Raw genomic sequence first — 19,384 nt, 5'->3', positions numbered from 1 at the left:
TTAAATCACTAATCCTCAGGAGAAGAAAACATATTTGGGGGATTCCAGCTGTTCTTCTTCTTGCATATTCAAACTGTGGAGCTGAATTCATCGTTTCCAGATGTTGGAAAAAAGCCAACGCCACAACGACTTTGTTCCGCAACACAGCGTTTCCAGGCCACACCTGCAGAGTAATCTGATTACCCATTATTCCTACTAACAGCAGCAGGTTCTGCTCCGACACAAGGAAGAACGAAAGCTGTTCCAGCACAGACTTCCTGCTGTGTTATTGTGCAGCCGTTTGCATTCCTGTGGCTGTTTCAGACACACAGCGATCCTGCCCTCCCCCAGCACCGCCCACAGCAACAAACATTCATTCTCTGACCAGTTTTAGTTATTTCACGTTGTACCGACGCCTTTTATCATCATGAAACAAACTCCGTCCAAACCAACCAGCTGATTGAAGTGTTTTATTAACATCAGAACATAATGCTGTACACGTAGGGGTTAAATCTGTGGCCATTGCCAAGAAACAAAAGTGAAAGATCAACATGAACAAGAAACAGTTACAGAAAATGTTCACATTACAAGAGAACTCTTATTAAAAGTCAGTGTTACACATGTCATTAGTATTAAAAGGGAGATGTGTGCATATGTACATATATCTGAGTTATATATATATATGTATACATAAGATCTCTGGCTTAGACCTAAACACAAGACACGCTAAACCACAAATCCTCATGTTCACGTGCCGTAGTCATGGTTATTGACATGTGATCAAATTCCCACAAACACCAGTCTCCACAGTTTAAAGAGAAAGGTTTCATTCTCAATCAACACAAAAATAAAACTTGCTCTGTCATTGTTAAATTGATTAGTGGTCAGTTTCACAGGAATAAAGTGCTTAATGCTACATATTTGTGGACAGTCTCATGACCTGCATCTGCTTTTTTAGTTTCTCACAGCAGAGAAATATTCATGGTCCCCTTTTCTGGGAAGTGGAATCACACTGTTATATACACGTAGCCAGGATTCTCAGTGTTTCACATTCAGGTTTTCAAATCATCTCTTCTGATCCCCTTTTCTTTTTCGGGGCTTCGTTGCAAGTCGGTGAGGATGGCCGTTTTCTTTTACACACCAACAAACCAACAACAGCAACAGCAACAAGAACAAGGACACTAACCACTCCGGCTCCAACTGCGACTGCGACACTCTGTCCACCTTCGTGATTCGCATTTCTCTGAATTGCTTTTTCGAGGCGTCCGACGGGCTCGCTGACTTCATCCATGTGTTCTGCAGATCACAAAGATCAGACATTACACGCTGCACTCAGACCAAGTTTCTATTCCAGGAAGCCTGTTCAACAGACTCTGAGACTTAAAAAAAATCTGAGTATATCTGAGATCAGCAACTCTGTGTCCTGCTCAAACAGCTCCGAGTTCATTCACCCCGAGTTAAATGCGTCCGCGAGTAGAGAAAGAAAGTGAAATTAGTGGGGCTCAGAATTAGTTTTTTTTTTTTTTTATACTTTCGATGGCCGTGATTTACCCAAATTACATTTTCATTATATGCATCCTGATTTTACAGTTGATTTTTTTTACCTGAAACTGAAGCTGAAAACCTGGTGAAACTGATGGGACACAGTTTACTGACGCGCCCGTCATACTAACGTTTCCAATTTAACCATTTCTAACCAGCCTTCACTGATAGTCGATGGCTCTCCTGCAGCTACAGCAGGGATGTTCTACTGAGCCTCATTTTACTTTTGAGAGTCATTAAAATATGGAAAACAGATCATGTCAGGACAAAATAAGACACTGTGAATGGATCCAAAGCAGATCCAGAAGGGATGAGCTGTGAAACGACCAGAAGACACTCAGGCCTTTGGTCAGATCTGGTCTCTGTCCATGATCATGATCTGCTTTGCATCCTGCAGTGTAAGCAGACTCCAACATGGAGCTGATACTGATTCACACAAGATCCTGTGATACGTTAGATGGATCTGGGTCACTGACACCGAGTGTGAACTTCAGACTCTGTTCCTTTAAAAATGCTCTTTGAATAATGTCTCAATTGAAAATGCGAACAAAACTCAACATGAAAAGTAATCAGATTACTGTAAGACTGACTACAGCCGGTTCACGTAGTCTACAAGATCCAAGTGTGACAGACATGTTTCCATGAGTGTGGCTGAACACGACACATGAGCCTGTCATGTATCTAAAGCTCATCCTTCCCTGCAGAGAAACTGGCCGACAGCTGCAGATTGTATTTTGAGCTGATAATAAATCTGTGAATGACTGAAAAAACACTCATTTGCACGAAAACTATTTTAAAAAGCACAAAAAATAGAAAAGTGATGTCCAAGTGGGACAAAGTAGGTTTCACTGCACAAACAAACTGCTCTGAACTTTGATAAGAACAAATAAGGGGAAATAAAACTAGTCGGCTGGTGAACCACGAGGGGAAGCGAGAGGGACACTCAGACTTTGTTGCAGAAATCCCGCCAGGATTTTAAGCTCAGTCTGTTACCGTGGTAACTGAATCAGAGTTGAAGCTGGCTCTCTTCCAGGAGCAGAAAACCTGAGTTTCCTTCATCTCAGGGTTTATAAACTCACATGCTTCCTGGAATCAAACCCTGCAGCTTTCTAACAAGTCTCATCAAAAACAAACTCAAGCTCACCTGCTTCTGCGACACTGAGGGATCTTTCCTCACTTAAGACTCTCTCGCTGCTTGCTGCGTTGCTCATTATAATTCTGCACTTGTATCTTCCAGCATCGCTGACGGTGACGTTCTTCAGCACGATGGAAACGTCTCCGTCCTTCATGAAGGCCTCTCGCAGCGTGACTCGACCCCTAAAAGACGAATGCTGGTACTTCTCGTATGAGCGTTCGTTGCGGTAGAAGAAGACGTAATCGTCCACACTCAGGTCAGGTTTGCTCCACTCCAGCACGGTGACGACTGCATCTCTGGGAGCCCGACACTGAAGAGTGACATCCTCTCCAATCGTCGCTGCGTACTGGTCTAAAATCAGAGAACAACATTCAGATATAATTCAACTAACCCTTAATAGATTGTTTCTTTCTTTATAAGAACTCTACATGGGGTGATTTCTTCATTTTGAATAAATTGGGGTCTCTGTACTGGAGCCTCTGGACCATATCTGTCCTACTGGAGCCTTAAGAAGCATTTTTAATGCAATTATGAGACTAATAATTTGTTTACTGTAAATGTGCTCACAGACTGTCCAAGATGTCTGTGCTTCAGTGTTGGTGAGTGAAGTTGGAGTGTTTCCCAAGTCAGTTATTTAATTCAGCATTTAGAAGCTATCAGTGCAACACACCCGCACACACACATGCAGATAACACCAACTGAAAAAGGGAGGACTGTACTCTCTTATTCAAATATTTGCCTCAGGGGGAAAAAAGAAAGAATTTTAGCTGCTGTATAGTTTCTTTTCTAACACTGACTGAATATGCGGAGTCCAAAACCAATCTGTGACGTCAAGTGTTCAGTCCATCTTTTAAATACAGTCTATGATGAAACCTGAGCCCACCTGGGTCAGGAACATTTACAGTTATCAGAAGCATCATGTAGCCTGGCTGTAGTGGAGACTAAGCTGTGAGGTTTTTTTTAACCAAATCCTCTCTTTAGGAATATTCTTGTTGTGTCATGTCAGGGACAGAAACCCAACACATGTGACAGGTCTGATGATGCGGTCAGTCAGTCATGACTGGACTGATCTTCCAGGCGCTCCTTTCATGGGTCGCCACAGCAGATCACCTGCCTCCCTCTCACCTCATCCCAAGATCTTCCTCCGTCACACTAACCCCTGCATGTCCTCCTTCACTACATCCATTAACCTCCTCTGAGGTCCAAAATGTCTTAGACTCACTTCTCCAACTTTGTCTCCTAACCTGCTGGATATGAGCGGTCCCTCAGATGCACTTGTTTCTAATCCTGCACATTCTGGTCACTTCCGTCTGGATCACAAAAATGACATTCCCATGCTGGATTGATCGATAACGTGGGCTGCTCTGCTATCAGGCCCAGAGACAGTGCTGTGATTTCTCCCAGCGTCTCGATTCCAAACACTAACAACACAGCTGGACCGCAGCCAGCTATATGCACTTTTAATTACCAGCCTATCTTTTGGCAGGTTTGGCAGCTGATCAGCAGAAATTAGACAGTAGTTTCTGCAGGAACATCTGGATCTCCTCACACAAACACTGACATCAGTGGTCTCAGTTTGGACTCAACAATTCTGTGGCGCTGCTGAATCCCAGACATTGTAATTAGTGTGGAACATATTTCACATTTTCAGCACACACACAGGTTTACGGTAAACTCTGCTCTACACACCTGTCATAACACAAACATTTTCGGTTGCATTTTTACATGAATGCCGAGCTCAGTTTGAAAAACAAAAACTCAAGAACAAAATACACTGCATAAAATAAGACTGTAAAAAATTCTCAAACACAGGCGACTGAAGATTATAATTATCTTTTTATTACATGCAATGGTCAGGTTTATCTATAAATCACATGCACAGACAGCAGCTTGACCAAAGGTCTATTTAGCGCAGTGAGAACGAAACTACAAAACAGCAAGAGCTCATTAAAGCTTAATGTGGGGTTTGTTTGACTTTCCAAAGGTTCTCAATGACACAAGTCCAAAGGTGATTTGTGTGCCCGCTGGACTTCCGACAAAAATGCGTTAACATCCTGTAGGCACTTCTAACTTATTAATACTGCCAGCTCACAGAAAACTGAGTGCATGGGTTGCACCACAGCCTGGGATTTTGCAAATTCAAACACATATTAGGGCAGGAGGAAAAAAGAAAGAAAGAAAGGCTTAAAAGTATCCTGCAGCCCGCCTGCAGCGCAGTGCCTGCAGTTACCAGGCAGATAATGCCACTGAAGCCTTTGTACGGAATGCTACTGACCAGCAGGATCACGGAAACCAACTCCCATTTCTTCCATATGCTGTTTGTGACGCACACAGACACACAACGACAGACGCACAAAACTCACCTTCAGACGCAAAAGCGCGATGGAAGAGCAGCAAATGTGCAAAAAACCACAGAAAACCCATGTCTGCCGTTAAATCCATGACAGCTTTATGCACGGCAACAAGTTGTTTACCAGAGCAGAGGAAGGACGAACAGGGCGGAGTTGAATTCCAAGAGTTTTGTTTTCGAATAACGCCTGCCCAAACCTGTTGCGTCATCACAACAAGCGACTGCGCCATCTACTTATTTTCTGACATTTTACGAATTTTTTTGTTTTATTTTCGAAAGAAATTCCAAGTATGTGAGAGGAATATGAATGTAGAAGAAGAATGCAGCGAACAGTATTTCTGAATGGCGTTATATAGGGAGCAAATAAACTGCTGACTTGTTACATTTTATGTGCATTTTAACTGAAGATGTGTTAAAAAAAACGAAAACCCTGTAAGTCAATATTTCACTTCCTGTAATGACAGAAATCCCCCAGAAAATAAATCATAGTCACAGCTTTCACGTAGGCCTTCATCCAGTTTTATTATTATTATTATTATTAGGTGAGATATTAATGCAGCTCCAGTTAGATTTCCTAACGATACAGTTAAATGAACAGAAGGCACAGGAATGATATATAAAGACTGTCGTTTCTGTAACTGGTGTCCTGTGCATTTTCGTGGCTCAGTGGATTTGGTACAACAGTTCTTTTTAAAAGTGGGATGTTTAACGCTTTATTTTTTTAATGTATGGCGCCCTCTGCTGGAATAATACTTTCTGTGCAGTCGGATCACAGCGTGTCTGCAGGACTGAGGCTGTAATTATCAGGGAGGAAAAAGAAACATTAATTGTTTTAAGATGTAAGATAGAAGAAAGGAGAGGAAGATGAGGGTTATCTTGACAGGTAAGTACTACAGAACTACAAATATAAAGAGTACCTGTAAGGTTCTAATTCATGTTGGATTTTCACTGGATCTGTGTTGGTGAGATCATTGTGACACGTCTCTTTATGCAGGTGCAGCTTCGATAAACAATGTGGGACAGCTGCACAGCTACACCACATCCTCTGGTGTTCACGGTCAGGGGAGATCAGAGGTCGCAGTTTAGTTTAAATAAACTGAGTGAACCTGCAGTTGCTACACTGGCCGGAAAACAGCTGTGATGGCTCATCTAACATCTGGTTTGTTTGTTTGCTCTTGGAAAGGTTGCTTTCATAAATCCATCATTTATCCAGGTAAAAGTGTCACTGACATAATAAAAAAAGTGTTTTTCAAGAGAGATCTGATCATGAGGGCTGCGGAAATTATGACAAATATTTTCGATAAAGTTATTTTAAGTAACTAAAAAAGGAAAAGAGGACTGGTTGGATTATAATGTACAGTAACGCAGTAACCAAGATACGTGCAAAATTGGCCATTTCTTTATTTTATATACTAAACCTCGTAAACCTTGTTTTACATAGAAGGATTTTTTAAACCAATATAAGCAAATACATTACACATTACATTACACAGTAATGGCAGCCTTGAGCAGCCAGGATATTAGTTTACAGAGGCTGTTAAAATTATATGTTTAACGTTAAAATGTTGGTGACACAATAATTTAATCCTAATGGTACTGACATATTCATAGGGTTCATTTTTGAGTCAAAATATCATGAGGTAGTCATGATTTTGCAAATATCCCCCTCGTAGTGCAGTTTGCACAAATTGTTTTAAAAATGCACTCACAAACATTACTGATGAGTCAAGATCTGCACAAACTGACAGAAACACTGAAGCAGCTCCACATTTTATTCTTATTGTCATGTTTGTCCTATTTGTCAGGTGACAGAAGAACCAACACAAAGCGCAGAGAGTAATGGTGACACAAGATCACAGCCGAAACTGGATGATGACTTGTTGGTTCATGACTGTATTTGCTATGGCTGAAGTAAACTAAAGTCTAAAATACTTGTTTTAATATTAATTTAACATTATATAATCACATTTAAAACTATGAATTGTTATTTTAAATGGTTTAAAAGCATGTAGAATAGCATATGTAGGCAAGTATATTTCTCTGTTATCAAACGCACAAAGGAGAAAAAAAGAAACGGGGCAGGGTTCGGTGGTTAAATCATCCGTCCTCACCAATGCCAAAACCAAATCTACGCCCTTGGCTTATGGCACCAGTACCGAAGACGATTGGGGACAATAAAAAGAAGCAAATCAAATAAAAAAAAAAACAAAAAACGGGGGCGTCTGTTTCTTTTAAAGAATTCTGGCATTAACCTCAGAATTCTGGGGAAACAAAAAGAATGACCCCCCCAAATCCACTTCCGTACACCAGCCGGTCTATCTAAATGAATGAATGCGTTTACGCAGCAGCTTTTTGTTTGTTTGTTTGTTTGTTTTATTTCCAGGAAACCCCGGTTTTGACAGAAATATTAGAAACTTCCGGTTTTCTATATTTGCTGCCAAATACGTCGGAAATGTCGATACTGCCCCTGCAGGAATGACGTGTATATAAGCATGTCACACATGCCATTACCCCCCCCCCCCCTCTTTTTTTAAATTACTCACCGCTTCATTGTCGCATACGAACCAACAGTTGTGAAATTCCACTTTTTACGGGTTTTTAGGGGCATTGTCGGGTCTCCCTTGTTACCCTCGGCGCACCTGGAATTTATTCCGATCCTTCAAGCGAGATATCCGGGTATTTCGGCCCATGTCTGTCGGTGCTGTCTGAACAGATAATCCAGAAACTCCGTGCTCAGTAAATCCAAACGGCGATCCAAAATTCCTTTGATTACATCCATCTCCCGTGGGGAACAACTGATACATCCAAAAACGGGTACACCCAGCCGTGGAAAACTCCAGCTCAGAACACTGGCACTGTCGCGGCCCCTCCTCTTCCTCCTCCTCTTCACCTCCTTCTATGGGCATTAACGGTGATTGGCAAACCACATCTCTGAGACGGAGATGCAACATGCGGACAAGTGGAGAGCAACGTTGATCCTCTTCTTCCTTTTTTCTCAGCAGCTGGCATCTAACTTTTTCACGCACCGCCGCCTACTTGTGTTAGTAAAAGGCTCTAATTTGAAAATTAACTGCAAGGGATGAGAGGAAGCCGTCCCACTAACCATCTGACCACAGATACATACAGTTTATAGTTCACCTCCTTCTCCCCTCAGCTGCTGCTGCTAAAATCCAGTAAATTCAGCTGTTGCACACACTTGTTTCTCTGTGTTAATTTAAAACTTCACCACACACAGTTTCCCCTCTTTGCATCCCTCACACCTCCTCTGATGTGCTCTCCAGCTCATAGCCACATTTAACCCTTTCTGCCCCGCTGCACTCCCTCCCTTCTCATGTTAAACGCCCCTCCGCTTTGCCCCAGTTCTTTTTTTTTTTTTGTCTTCATATGAGCCACCGGTTCAAAACCCGCCCTGCTTTATACTTTCGACTCTAATGTTGCATTCACGTCACTTCAGGTGAATTTCATATTTTTTTGTCATTTCTCTGACACTTGAAAGCATCTTGTGTGATTTAAAAACGTTTTTTTACTATTTACTTGATATCTGCTATTCATCCCATGCAATATGTGCAGTAAAGCAGTTCTCATCCCAACCTGGTTAATGATAACATTCCCTCATTTTATAAACATGCATGCAGGCTTTACTATGTAGATCCCTGAGTAGCGCAGATCTGTTTTCTAGCCTCTACTCTGCAGGGTTTGTGTGGTGTTAATCCCACTCAGTGTCTCTCTGTGATCTACCGAGGCCTTGTGTTCGTACCAAAGCTATAAAACTAAGAACTAAAAAACACTGAACGCCTTTTTCCTGGAACTGCAGAATAGAAACCACAGAGCCGCTGAAGTCAAGAGGAAGGAGGTGTGTTTAACTGCTGTGATGAAACAAAAAAACACCTTAATCACACAACACTGTGCAGAAGAATGGGACACGCATCGCTTCTGTGGCTGCTCTGTAAGTACCTCATGTACTGAATGTAAAATGTGTAAATGTTGATCTTGTTGGAGTGCAGTGGATCTGGGACACAGAGATGTTTGCAGCTACAGGGAGGAATGAATTGCACAGGATTCAGCTTTAATTATATCAGTGGTTAATCCGTGCACTTTACTGAGCTCGAACAGCTGCTGCTTCTCTTTAACTGAAGGTTTCACCAGATTCAAGCTTTTACTTGTTTAAACTCTTAAAGTTCAGATTTTCAGGTTTTTGCTGCAGACAAACCGCAGCAGGGTTTAAACGTCTACTTCACCGTCTCCTGCAAATCATGCTGTTATCTTATTGTTGTCCTTTTTTACCAATCTTACTGATGATTACCAGTCATACATGTGCTCTGTGGTCACAGGTCTTGGTAAGCTGCATTTTTAAGCAAAGACTCCCCCCGTTTGTATCTCTGTGTGTATCTATGTTGCAAAGAGTGGCACCTGCCAAGCCTTTAAATATATCAACTCGTTTAATTGTCACTTATTCAATTTTCAGTCCAGGTTTCATGTCCAGATTAATTTTAGCTGGTAGTCACCAGTTTAAGTTGAGTGATTTTACTTTTTTTTTTCTTCCAAATTTCAGATTGCGGCTTACTTCTCTTCTCGGTGCTGAGCTGCATAACCTATGGAGGTGAGTGAACTCATAATTTGGAATCCTAGAGATGTTAAATGTATCAAAGTTTTTCTTCACAGAAAATAGATTTGACATCAGTATTTTTCCTTTTCTGAGTAATTTTTACATAAAATAGTTGCAGGAAAATGCATGCAATTAAAAATAGAGGAAAATTTGGGGAAATACACTCTTCGTGCTTGCTAAGAATTTGATGTTGAAACTGATACCATTACTCAAATAAAGAAATGTTCCAGTACATAAGTCACTACAGTTTAATAAAATAATGTGCACTGTTTTAGCTTCCGATCAACTTTTAGACTCAAGCATATGTTGCTTAAACTGGATTCAGATGTTCTATCTGTCTTTGACCCTGCACCACAACAGAGATCGGGATGTTTTAAAATTATTTTTTTCTGTTCATTCAAAAAATCTATAATCCCTCACAGCTCGTCTGACTGTGAGTCCCAGCAGTTCTCTGTTCTTTGAAGGAGACTTTGTGTCTCTGAGCTGTGAGGAGGACGACAGCTCTGCTGGATGGACTCTGAGGAGAAACACAAGCAGAGACACTGGAGCTGAATGTAAGGATTGGGGAAAACCAGCTGGTTCTTCCTGTAACATCAGTGGCATCCTCCCATGGGACAGTGGAGTTTACTGGTGTGAGTCCAGAGAGGGTCCCATCAGTAACATGGTTAACCTGACAGTCACTGGTAAGCTGAGTGTGTGGAGTTAGTGTTGATGAAGCTGTGTGTAAATGGATGAAATGCTGTAGTTTGTCTCTGTGTTGAGGTGGATCAGTGATCCTGCAGAGTCCTGTCCTCCCTGTGATGGAGGGAGATGACGTCACTCTGCTCTGTAAAACAAAGACCACTCCCTCCAACCTCCCAGCTGCTTTCTATAAAGATGGCTCCCTCATCAGGAAGCAGCCTACAGGTCACATGACCATCCAGCATGTTTCCAGGTCTGATGAAGGCCTCTACAAGTGTGACATCAGCGGTCATGGAGAGTCTCCATCCAGCTGGATCACTGTCACAGGTGAGGCTTCTGTTTCTTTTACAGACTTTAGACCCAAAGAGACTCAAACTGACCACAAAGACTTGTGTTTCTCTTTAGTTTCAGGTTCTTCTACCTCTCCTCCTCCATCAGCCTCAACTGCCTCCCTCCACCTCCCCTCTTTTTCTACTGTTTCCTTCTTCGCGGTGCTATCAGTTTCCTCCATATTTGGGTTGCTGCTGCTGGTTGTACTGGTTGTACTGGTGAGAAGATGTGTCTGGAGGAAACCTGAAGGTGAGACACACATTCTGTTCACATTTAATGTTTCTGTATAAAACCAGCTTAAAGTGACAAAATAACACAATCTACAGTGTTTTTCTCTGAGTGGTATAAAGTGGGTGAAAGTCAGTCCTGTTACACTGACGCTGATATCTCACCCAGTGGGAAACTCACACTGAAGTAACTGAAGTGGATAAACATAATCACACATGTAGGTGTGACCATGGGGTGAACTGTTCCTTTAATAACAGTCACATGATGCACAGGATGTGCTGTTTTTGCACTTTGTGAGCACTTGTTTTTAAACAGTTAAATTACCATATTTATAGTGAAACTACACACTGCAGTTGTGCAACATTTTCTGCTTCTGCATTTCATCTTCAATAACATGCTTTTAATATAGTTTACACTAAATGTTTTGTTTTGCTCTGGGTGAACCGTAATGCTGCACTTGAGATTTTGTGGTCAGAGTCTATCGAAGTGAACAGAAGCTTCGCCGCCGTCCAGTTTCCTGTTTTCTGACTGAAAGAAGAGAAGAAAAAAAGTTTTTTTTCTTTTACATGTTTTACCGCAGGTCTCACAAAGATCACCCACCGTAATGCTGACTTTAGTCTTTCCTCCACTTTGCATTTTAATCATCATTAGATGATTATGAATATTAGTGCTCCAAACATCGAAACATCGGCAGCTACAGTACAGTTATCAGTGGAAAATCTTTTTCATCTCATTTTTGCAGAAAGAGATCCTGCAGCAGCCACTGCTACCTACTCACCAGTGAGAAGAACCGTATCGAACCAGCAGTATGAGTCAAACAGGACGAGTGGTAGGAAACATTTCCTGTTAGATAATATCTAGATTCTTTGATGATCCAACGTTTCTTCAAAACGTTACTCAAGTTTCGTGTTTTGGGTTTTTTTGAAGAGAATCTCCAACATGTGCTCGTTGAGACACCGGTGATACTTTTAGGGTGAACTGCAGGTCCTCATGCTACTATTTTATCATGTGTATATATGCTATCATTTCCACTGCACTGGACATATAACAAATCTTTGTGACATGGCTTTAAGTGTATATGTTACACATTACTTTAAATATATCTTTACTTTTGTCACACCGTCAGACCAGCAGGCAGTGTGGACATCCAACTGTGTGAACACGAGAACGCAAAAATATATTATTACATTACACTCAATCATGTGTTATTTACCAGTATATTTATAATTAGAGCTACTTTGTTATATTTTGTAACTTTGTAATATGTTGTTTTATTTCATTTAGTTTGGTTAGCTACTGTTCTTTACTGCCTTGGAGCAAGCATAGCCACATAATTTCCTCTGGGATTAAAAGAGTGCTGGGAGAGTCAGATTCTGATTCTGACATTAGTATAATTATAAATTGGTACCATAGATACATCTAAAAAATCTGGGATCAATTCAAATCTCAGGAACCTTGATTTTAAAATCAAGGTCAGAGGTCAAGTTTTCTGAAAGTCTGGTAAACACAATTACAAGAAACGGACAAGTTGCCCCATTTTTTTTTTTGGCCCACCTACTAAGAGGCTGAGGGTCCTTCTGACTGTTGTGCTGTTGAAACAGGCGACTCCTCCCTGTGTCAGATTAGGTAAAGGTATCTTATCTTGTGTTAAACCCTCCATTTTTTAAAATGTTGTTTCACTGGAAGACTCAGAGAAAGAAAGAAATACAGTTTTATATCAGATTCATCCCGACTGCAGTTTTCCCTTCCCACTGATTGCTGATTTAATAATATCATTATTTCAAATGCTGAAGCAGCAGCAGTGACAGTTATCTGTTCTCAGAGGAAAATCTGACTTGATTTATGCAGAGAAAGATCCCCCAGCAGCTGCAACTGCAACCTACTCGTCGGTGAGAAGAACAGCCTCAAACAGGACGAGAGGTACGCCGAGTTTCCTGCAAGATAAGCTTTAAAATGTGCGATGTTTCCTAAAAAGTTCCACAAGGTTCATGTTCGGGGTTTCAGACGAAAGCCTGGTGCTTCCGTTAGAAAGTAACTGCAGGTGTCCTGATTTTTTTTTCTTCCATCAGTTCAACATTTCAGTACTGTTAGCCCTGGGCCTACTTTAGTTTGCGGCCAGATATCCATGTTTCTGCACGTCAGCGTACTAGAAGAGCGACAACAGCAAAGAAGCTCTGCTGCACTTCAGTTTCCTGTTTTTCTGATTTAAAAAATGGGGAAACACTTTTTTTATTCAAATGTTATTTGAATAAATGTATGTCAGAGTTATCCAGCTTTTTATCAAACACAATCTTTCCTCCACTTGACATTTTAATTGACACAAATGACACAAATGCCAACGTTTCAAATTGACTTTACAGAAAAAGATCTCTCAACGGCTGCCACCTACTCATCGGTGAAACGAGCAGCAGCAGACGAGCAAAACGGAGCAAACGGGACCAAAGGTATGAAAAATTCCCGGCACGACAAACTCAAAAATCTTTGAAGGTGTTCTGATGTTTCCACAGGAGGTTTTCTGGGGTTGATTGTTTTTGAACATATGTTGGATGCATCTGTGATGAAATCTGCTCCATATGTTGGTGTTCTGGATCAGCAACTAAGCTAAGCACTAAACTGAAGTGCACGACTACGTTATGATGGTTGTTAATAATCAGAATCAGAATTCTTTAGTAATCCGAGAGGGAATTATGTGGCCACAGTTGCTCCAACATGGTACGAACTTTAACTAAACTAAGCTAAACAAGAATCAGCTGACAAAAAAAAATCAACTCTTTTCAAATCATCAGTCCACTGAACATCAGCCTCACTTTTCCAGGTGCTTGGAGACTTTCCAACTTTCCAAACATGGAATCTTAGACTCTTAACATGTCCAGGTCCATATTTTTTATCTTTTGACTCTGCTTGAATAGCTTAGCATGATTCACATCTCAAAATAATCCTTCTTTATTTTATATGGAGTCTTGGTGCAGGCCCTCAGTTCATTCTCTCTCCCTCCTGATCACATTATTAGAAATGTTTAATGTGATTATCCACGGCTGGAACAAGATCTATGTCAGGAAATGAAGAAAAACACAATTGATCCACTTCAAGATGAGCTTGCCTTCCAAGTTATATCTTGAGTGCAGCTGCCAGTTTCAAAAACAGATAATGCGTCCGTGATGATTTTCCTCCTCACACAGAGCTGTAACACAAACAGCTGCTGAGTGAAGCAGATCTGTGGCGTCTCTGTGCTACAGAAACAAGAGGAAAGTCTGGATAAGCACGTGCTGTTGCTCACGTTCTTTCTGATCCACTTCTGCATCCTTTGGTGGGAACTGAAAGTGTAACCTTGGATCATCTGATATTTAGGAAGCTGGTCCCGTCGAATGATGGTAACAACATTGTTGTCTAAGGAGCTTGGAAAGAAAAGTGTCTGGACTTCTTTAAGCTGCTTGAAGACGTTTCACCTCTCATCCAAGAAGCTTCTTCAGTTCTAAGAGTCAAATGGTGGAGAGTCCCAGATTTAAGCCTGCAGGAATTTTGGGACAAAAGGACCCCCTGATGATCCTCTACCTAATCACATGAGCCAAGGTGTGAAAATGGGTGTGGGTCACAAACACAGTTGTGCATGTTCAATGCAGACAACAGGATTCAGACCCCTTCACATTCACCCTCTTGTTTGTGTGCAAGAAAAAAACAGAAGTGTGTCCACCGGACTCTCGGAGTGAGCACAAACTTTTGTTCTTTTTGTGTTCTCACTTTTACTATAAAGTCAGGAACTCCTTCTGATGTGGTGAAGGTGTCTTTAAGTGGTTCAAACCTTTTGACTCATGGGGCTTTGAGCTTTCAGACTTTGTGCACTGATAATAAAGCAGCAGTATTTTCATTCAGATTTTTAAACTGGGTCATTCTTCCTCAGAGTTTCCCTGCATATACTTTCACTCCGTTGTAGGACTGACCAGTGTTAATTGGGCCAAATGAGGCCAAGAAGCCATGGCAAAAACTCACATCTGTCCAATATGAGGTGAATATCGGTGGAGGCAGCTACACTCACCCTAAAAGTCAATTTTTCTTTGAAACGGCTTTCACAGCTTAGCAAAGTGCTTTATTTGGGTTACGTTAAGTTTGCAAAGTGTTAAACGGGCTTGGCAGATGTGAGTAGCTCTGCACTCATTAAGCTTCCTGTTTCGAGCACTAAACTCAGCAGAGGTGCTAAAAAAAGTCACTCCAGGTTGAAGAGAGGATGTGCTGTGACTTTACGTGCAGCCCTACTCATGAAAAGTCCACATTTTCCCTCACGTGACTTCTATCTTGTTTTTTTTTTTCAGTGTGCGATCCAGCTGCAGGTTACTCTTCGATGCACATAACAAGCGAAGTCAGTTATGGAGAAATCGCCATCAGGAAAAACAGCAGGCACAGAGGTACAGCTGCTCCTCTTTCATACTCGCTGATCTTCTGCAGGATCTGGTTTAAGTGCACAGATGCTGTTTGTACAGAGGAGGAGGAAGTCGGATCACTTTGATCCCTCCACACTGTAAAAGCTAATCAAAGCCTAAATGCAATAGAAGAAGAAGAATGGGGTCAGATTCATCCTGCTGCTGGCACTGTGATAAACACTGTGAAAAGATGATGATGCAGTGACAGCATCTGCACTGTAGAGCTCCACAAAGCAGACAGGAGAGACTCAAACTGTAACATGAGGAAAATGTTGAGGTTTAACACAAATACTGAAAGTAGCAGAGCTGCTGCAGACGAAGCAGCAGAGTGTGACCCACAGTAAGTATGACATACTATATGAACGTGTGAGTGTCTTACACCTCTGAGTGCTCAGGAGGACCGAACATAACCACAGCCTAACGAACCATTAAAAAAACACATCATTTATTCACTTACTGAAAGTAGAGCTAATGTTTGTTTAAAGCCAAGAAAGAAAGGTAGAAAAAAGGAGGACAGTGTACGAGCACACATCTCTCAGGATCATGAACCGTTTTTAAGATGCTGAAAAATTTAGATATTTCTCATAGAATTATTATAAACTATGAATCTATTAATTTATACTTTCATCTGCTGGGACACAACGCAAAAAAGCACATTTTGATTTTATAAAACATATATCAGAGGCTTATTTATGAGCTCAGCAGGTAGGATCATATCACTGTTGTAAGGTTTATAGAACAATAAAATGGTTTTAACCTTCAGCCAACAGGATGAAAAGGGAAAATATAAAGATGCTTATAACAAACTTATTGATGCTCATCTGGGAAAGACAGAGATTTTAGATCATCGTGTTATCTGTGCTCTGAGCTCAGCGGGATCCTGCAGAGATCTGGTGGCAGTTTTAACCTGCTGATCTCTTAGGTTGACCATAACCTGCTCTTCAGCCCTTAACCCTGCTTTGTACTGTAGATCTGAAGACATTATGCCTTTAATGACACCTCACAGGCTCTGGGTTTGAATCTCCTGGTTGGCTGTGTGCAGTTTTTACACTGGACTGGGGACCTGTTTAGTTTGTAGAGCTCTATCCTGTGTGAGCTTAAGTTGGATCGAGTGTTAGGGAAGTGTGTGGAGGGAATATTTTATAACCAAACCAAAAATGTTTTTTGCACTTAGGTTTTTGTACAGATTAAACAAATATTCATACAAGTTTTCAACAAGTGTGGCCAGTGTGAGCAGGTAGATTTGGTACTTTGGACAGAGCTAAGCGAGCTGCTTTCCTCTGAGTCCACTATCAGAGATAAACATTAACAGACTGCAGATAATTTACTGCTGATGTGAAATGTCCCAGAAAGAGAGGCAGCAGGAGCAGTTACAGCATGTTTAGTCTCATAAAATCATTTCTCTAATAAGAAGTGCGCACACTTAGTGCATTTAATAAAGCACGAGCCCCACATGGACGTAAATACACAACAGGGACAAGTGGGTGGTGCATGGTATGCCTACGTCTCTTCATAAAACAGCATTAAATAAGTTTCATTCAGATAAAAGTAGGATTAGTGAAACAGGACGTTTAGAAATTCTATGGATACCAAGTATTTACAAACAGGCGGATGATCAGTGAAAGATCATCACTGAAGGGTTTTTTGGGGAACAGAAAAAAGTCACCAGCTGCTGCTGACACATCTTCAGTTCCTGAATGATTAGTGTTCATGTTCTTAGGAAAATAAATCAAAGTGAAATGACTTCAAATTTTATACAGTAAGTTGTTAAATGTTTTTTCTGCCTCAAAGAAACAGTCGACTCATAAAGGTAGAAATATTAAAAAAAAAGGAAAATCAAAGTTACACACAGTAAATTAATAATGAACAAGCTGACATATCATTAAAGGAAACGCATGTATTGGTATCACATCACCAAGACTGTCCTGTAATGATAGAATATGTTTTTTTTAAAGTTAAAAGAATATGTCAATAACATTTCAAAAGTAAATAGTAAAAAAAACAGGATTGTGTCAACAGTGAAGTGACACAATCCTGAATCAGACTCACCAGAATCCCAGTATACTACAAAAATAAACGACAAGTTTAATACATTAAAAAACCAGGATCATGACAACCAGCCCCCCGACAACAGATACATCACCACAATGTTATTGGACTTGGGGATCAGTTTTTTTTTAAGTCTGTTGGCATCTGAAAAATAAACTTCTTGTAAACAGGAAGTAACGTCAGACAGAAGCAGGCTCAGGGAGGGGCGGCCATCTGCTGCGAGTGGTTGGCTGTGAGGGGAGGGAGACCGGAAAAGACAAACTGTGGAAGAGAGCCAGACATTAATAATATTAATAATAACTAATGATTAAATACAGAGAGGTGAGTGATTAAGAAGAAATCCCCAGTGCACCATGGGAAGCCCCCCAGCAGCCTAGACTGATTACGACATAACTGAGGCAGGGTTCAGGGTCACCTGATCCAGGCCTGACTTTATTAAAGGAGAAGAATCCTGCAAGAACAAATGTCCTAAAGGGAACAAGCCTGAGGAGCCAGAAATCTCTGACATGAGCCTGCTGAAGGGGGCCCAGCTTGGGCCAGACTCATTGTTAGTGTCAGGAAAAAGGTCAAAGGTCAGATGAAAAAAGTCTTTTGTTGAGCAAATTTGAGTTCCTCTGCTGCCACCTACTGGCTCATATCGTTTTGTGACTCGTTTATTTTTATGCACTGCACTTACTGGCCACTTTATTAGGTACGCCTTGCTATTACTGGATCAGTCCCAGTTTTGCCGTCAGAACTGTCTTAATCCTTCACAGACTCAGCATGGTGCTCGACAACATTCCTCTGAGGTTTTTATCCATATAGAGATGATAGCATCACACAGCTGCTGTACATTGATGATGTGAATCCAACACGTCCCTAAAGTGCTCCACTGAATTTTCAAGGGTTTGATTTGGTACAGATGCTAGAACTGCATTTATGACACAGAGTGTAATAGTAACTGTAATAGTTTTATATTCTTAGACTGAAAATGAATCTTAGAAATAAGCAACAGTTTATTGTTGACATTTTGCTCTAACAACAGAGTGTGAAATGTACAAAGTGATGAGATTCCTCCATTATTTAAACCAGTTTACTGTCCTGTCAGATTCTTACTTCAACTGTGAGCTCTATAATGTGATTTCAATTAAGTTTTATCTATATAGTGCTGAATCACAACAACATTCACCTCAGGATGTTTTATATTGCAAGGTAAAAAAAACCTGGCATAACACAGAGAAAACAGCAACAATCAGACAACCTCTATAAACAAGCATTTTTAGACAGCGGGAAGGAAAAACTCCCTTTTAACAGGAAGTAACCTCCACGAAAACCAGGCTCTGGGAGGGGCGGCCGTCTCTGGTGACTGTCAGGGCTACTGAACGGACTCACGCGCAGACAGTTCTTTTCAAGGAAACACAAAAGGGGATTTATTTACAATGGGGATCACCTTAGTGCAAAATATATGTACAGTGAGTTGGGAGGGGGTCCAGGGCTCCAGGGAGAGAAGGGGGGGGGGGGGGGATCCACACACGCGCTTCCTTTTCCACTCAGTCACCGCCACCGCTCCTCCGCACACACGCACTCCTCTTCAGCCGCACTTGCTCCCACACTCCACACACTGCCCCACTTGGACAGGTCCGGTGATTTGGTCCAGAATCTACAGACAAGAAGTGCACGGTTAGTTCCACAACAGGAAAAACAAACAAAACGTCTTCGAATAAGCCGCGAGCACGAACTCAGGTAGTTTAATGTTCCAGCGGTGAGCTGCTCTGTGCCACTGCCTTAAATAGCAGCTGGGGAAATCAGCCCGATCAGCCGCAGGTGGACATCATCACACGGGTGCGTGGGCCAAGAGCGAGAGCCTGTAATGAGCTCCACCCAGGCAGAGAGGAGGAGGAGAGAAAGAAAACCAAAATGAACAACAACAAAACCTGTAGCCAGCATGGGCCAGCCAGAGAGACACGGGGACCGTGACAGTGACTGGCTGGAGGAGAGGGGAGGGAGACAGGAAAACAGACACGCTGTGGAAGAAAGTCAGAGATTAATAATAACTGATAATTAAGTGCAGAGAGGTTTATACACACATA

At 41.4% G+C, this 19,384-nt stretch overlaps 2 protein-coding genes across 3 annotated transcripts in view; one reads left to right on the top strand and one right to left on the bottom strand.

The window, feature by feature from the left end:
* Positions 1-19,384, top strand: part of LOC113019561 (uncharacterized) — a 145,096-nt gene that overhangs the window by 125,168 nt on the left and 544 nt on the right. The window contains exons 1-9 of one of the 2 annotated variants that reach the window (XM_080298867.1): positions 7,561-8,952; positions 9,559-9,606; positions 10,035-10,295; positions 10,375-10,620; positions 10,699-10,872; positions 11,594-11,680; positions 12,700-12,771; positions 13,212-13,295; positions 15,159-15,251. In XM_080298867.1, coding sequence (XP_080154993.1) covers positions 8,922-8,952; positions 9,559-9,606; positions 10,035-10,295; positions 10,375-10,620; positions 10,699-10,872; positions 11,594-11,680; positions 12,700-12,771; positions 13,212-13,295; positions 15,159-15,251 — 1,096 coding nt within the window. In that variant the 5' untranslated portion in view covers positions 7,561-8,921. Of the gene's footprint in view, positions 1-7,560; positions 8,953-9,558; positions 9,607-10,034; positions 10,296-10,374; positions 10,621-10,698; positions 10,873-11,593; positions 11,681-12,699; positions 12,772-13,211; positions 13,296-15,158; positions 15,252-19,384 lie in introns of those variants that run through there. The other variant, XM_080298868.1, reaches the window with a different exon arrangement.
* On the bottom strand, positions 435-5,205 carry LOC113019547 (ICOS ligand-like). Its single transcript, XM_026163304.2, has 3 exons — positions 5,020-5,205; positions 2,666-3,007; positions 435-1,275 (listed from the first exon to the last, which is right to left on the bottom strand). The coding sequence occupies exons 1-3, from the start codon at positions 5,096-5,098 to the stop codon at positions 1,040-1,042; spliced, it is 657 nt and encodes a 218-aa protein (XP_026019089.2). The 5' UTR covers positions 5,099-5,205; the 3' UTR covers positions 435-1,039.

Source organism: Astatotilapia calliptera, chromosome 3, assembly GCF_964374335.1.
Source record: "Astatotilapia calliptera chromosome 3, fAstCal68.1, whole genome shotgun sequence".
NCBI classification, from domain to species: domain Eukaryota; kingdom Metazoa; phylum Chordata; class Actinopteri; order Cichliformes; family Cichlidae; genus Astatotilapia; species Astatotilapia calliptera.
The sequence above is the reverse complement of the archived record's forward strand: the minus strand, read 5'-3'. Positions and strand labels throughout refer to the sequence as shown.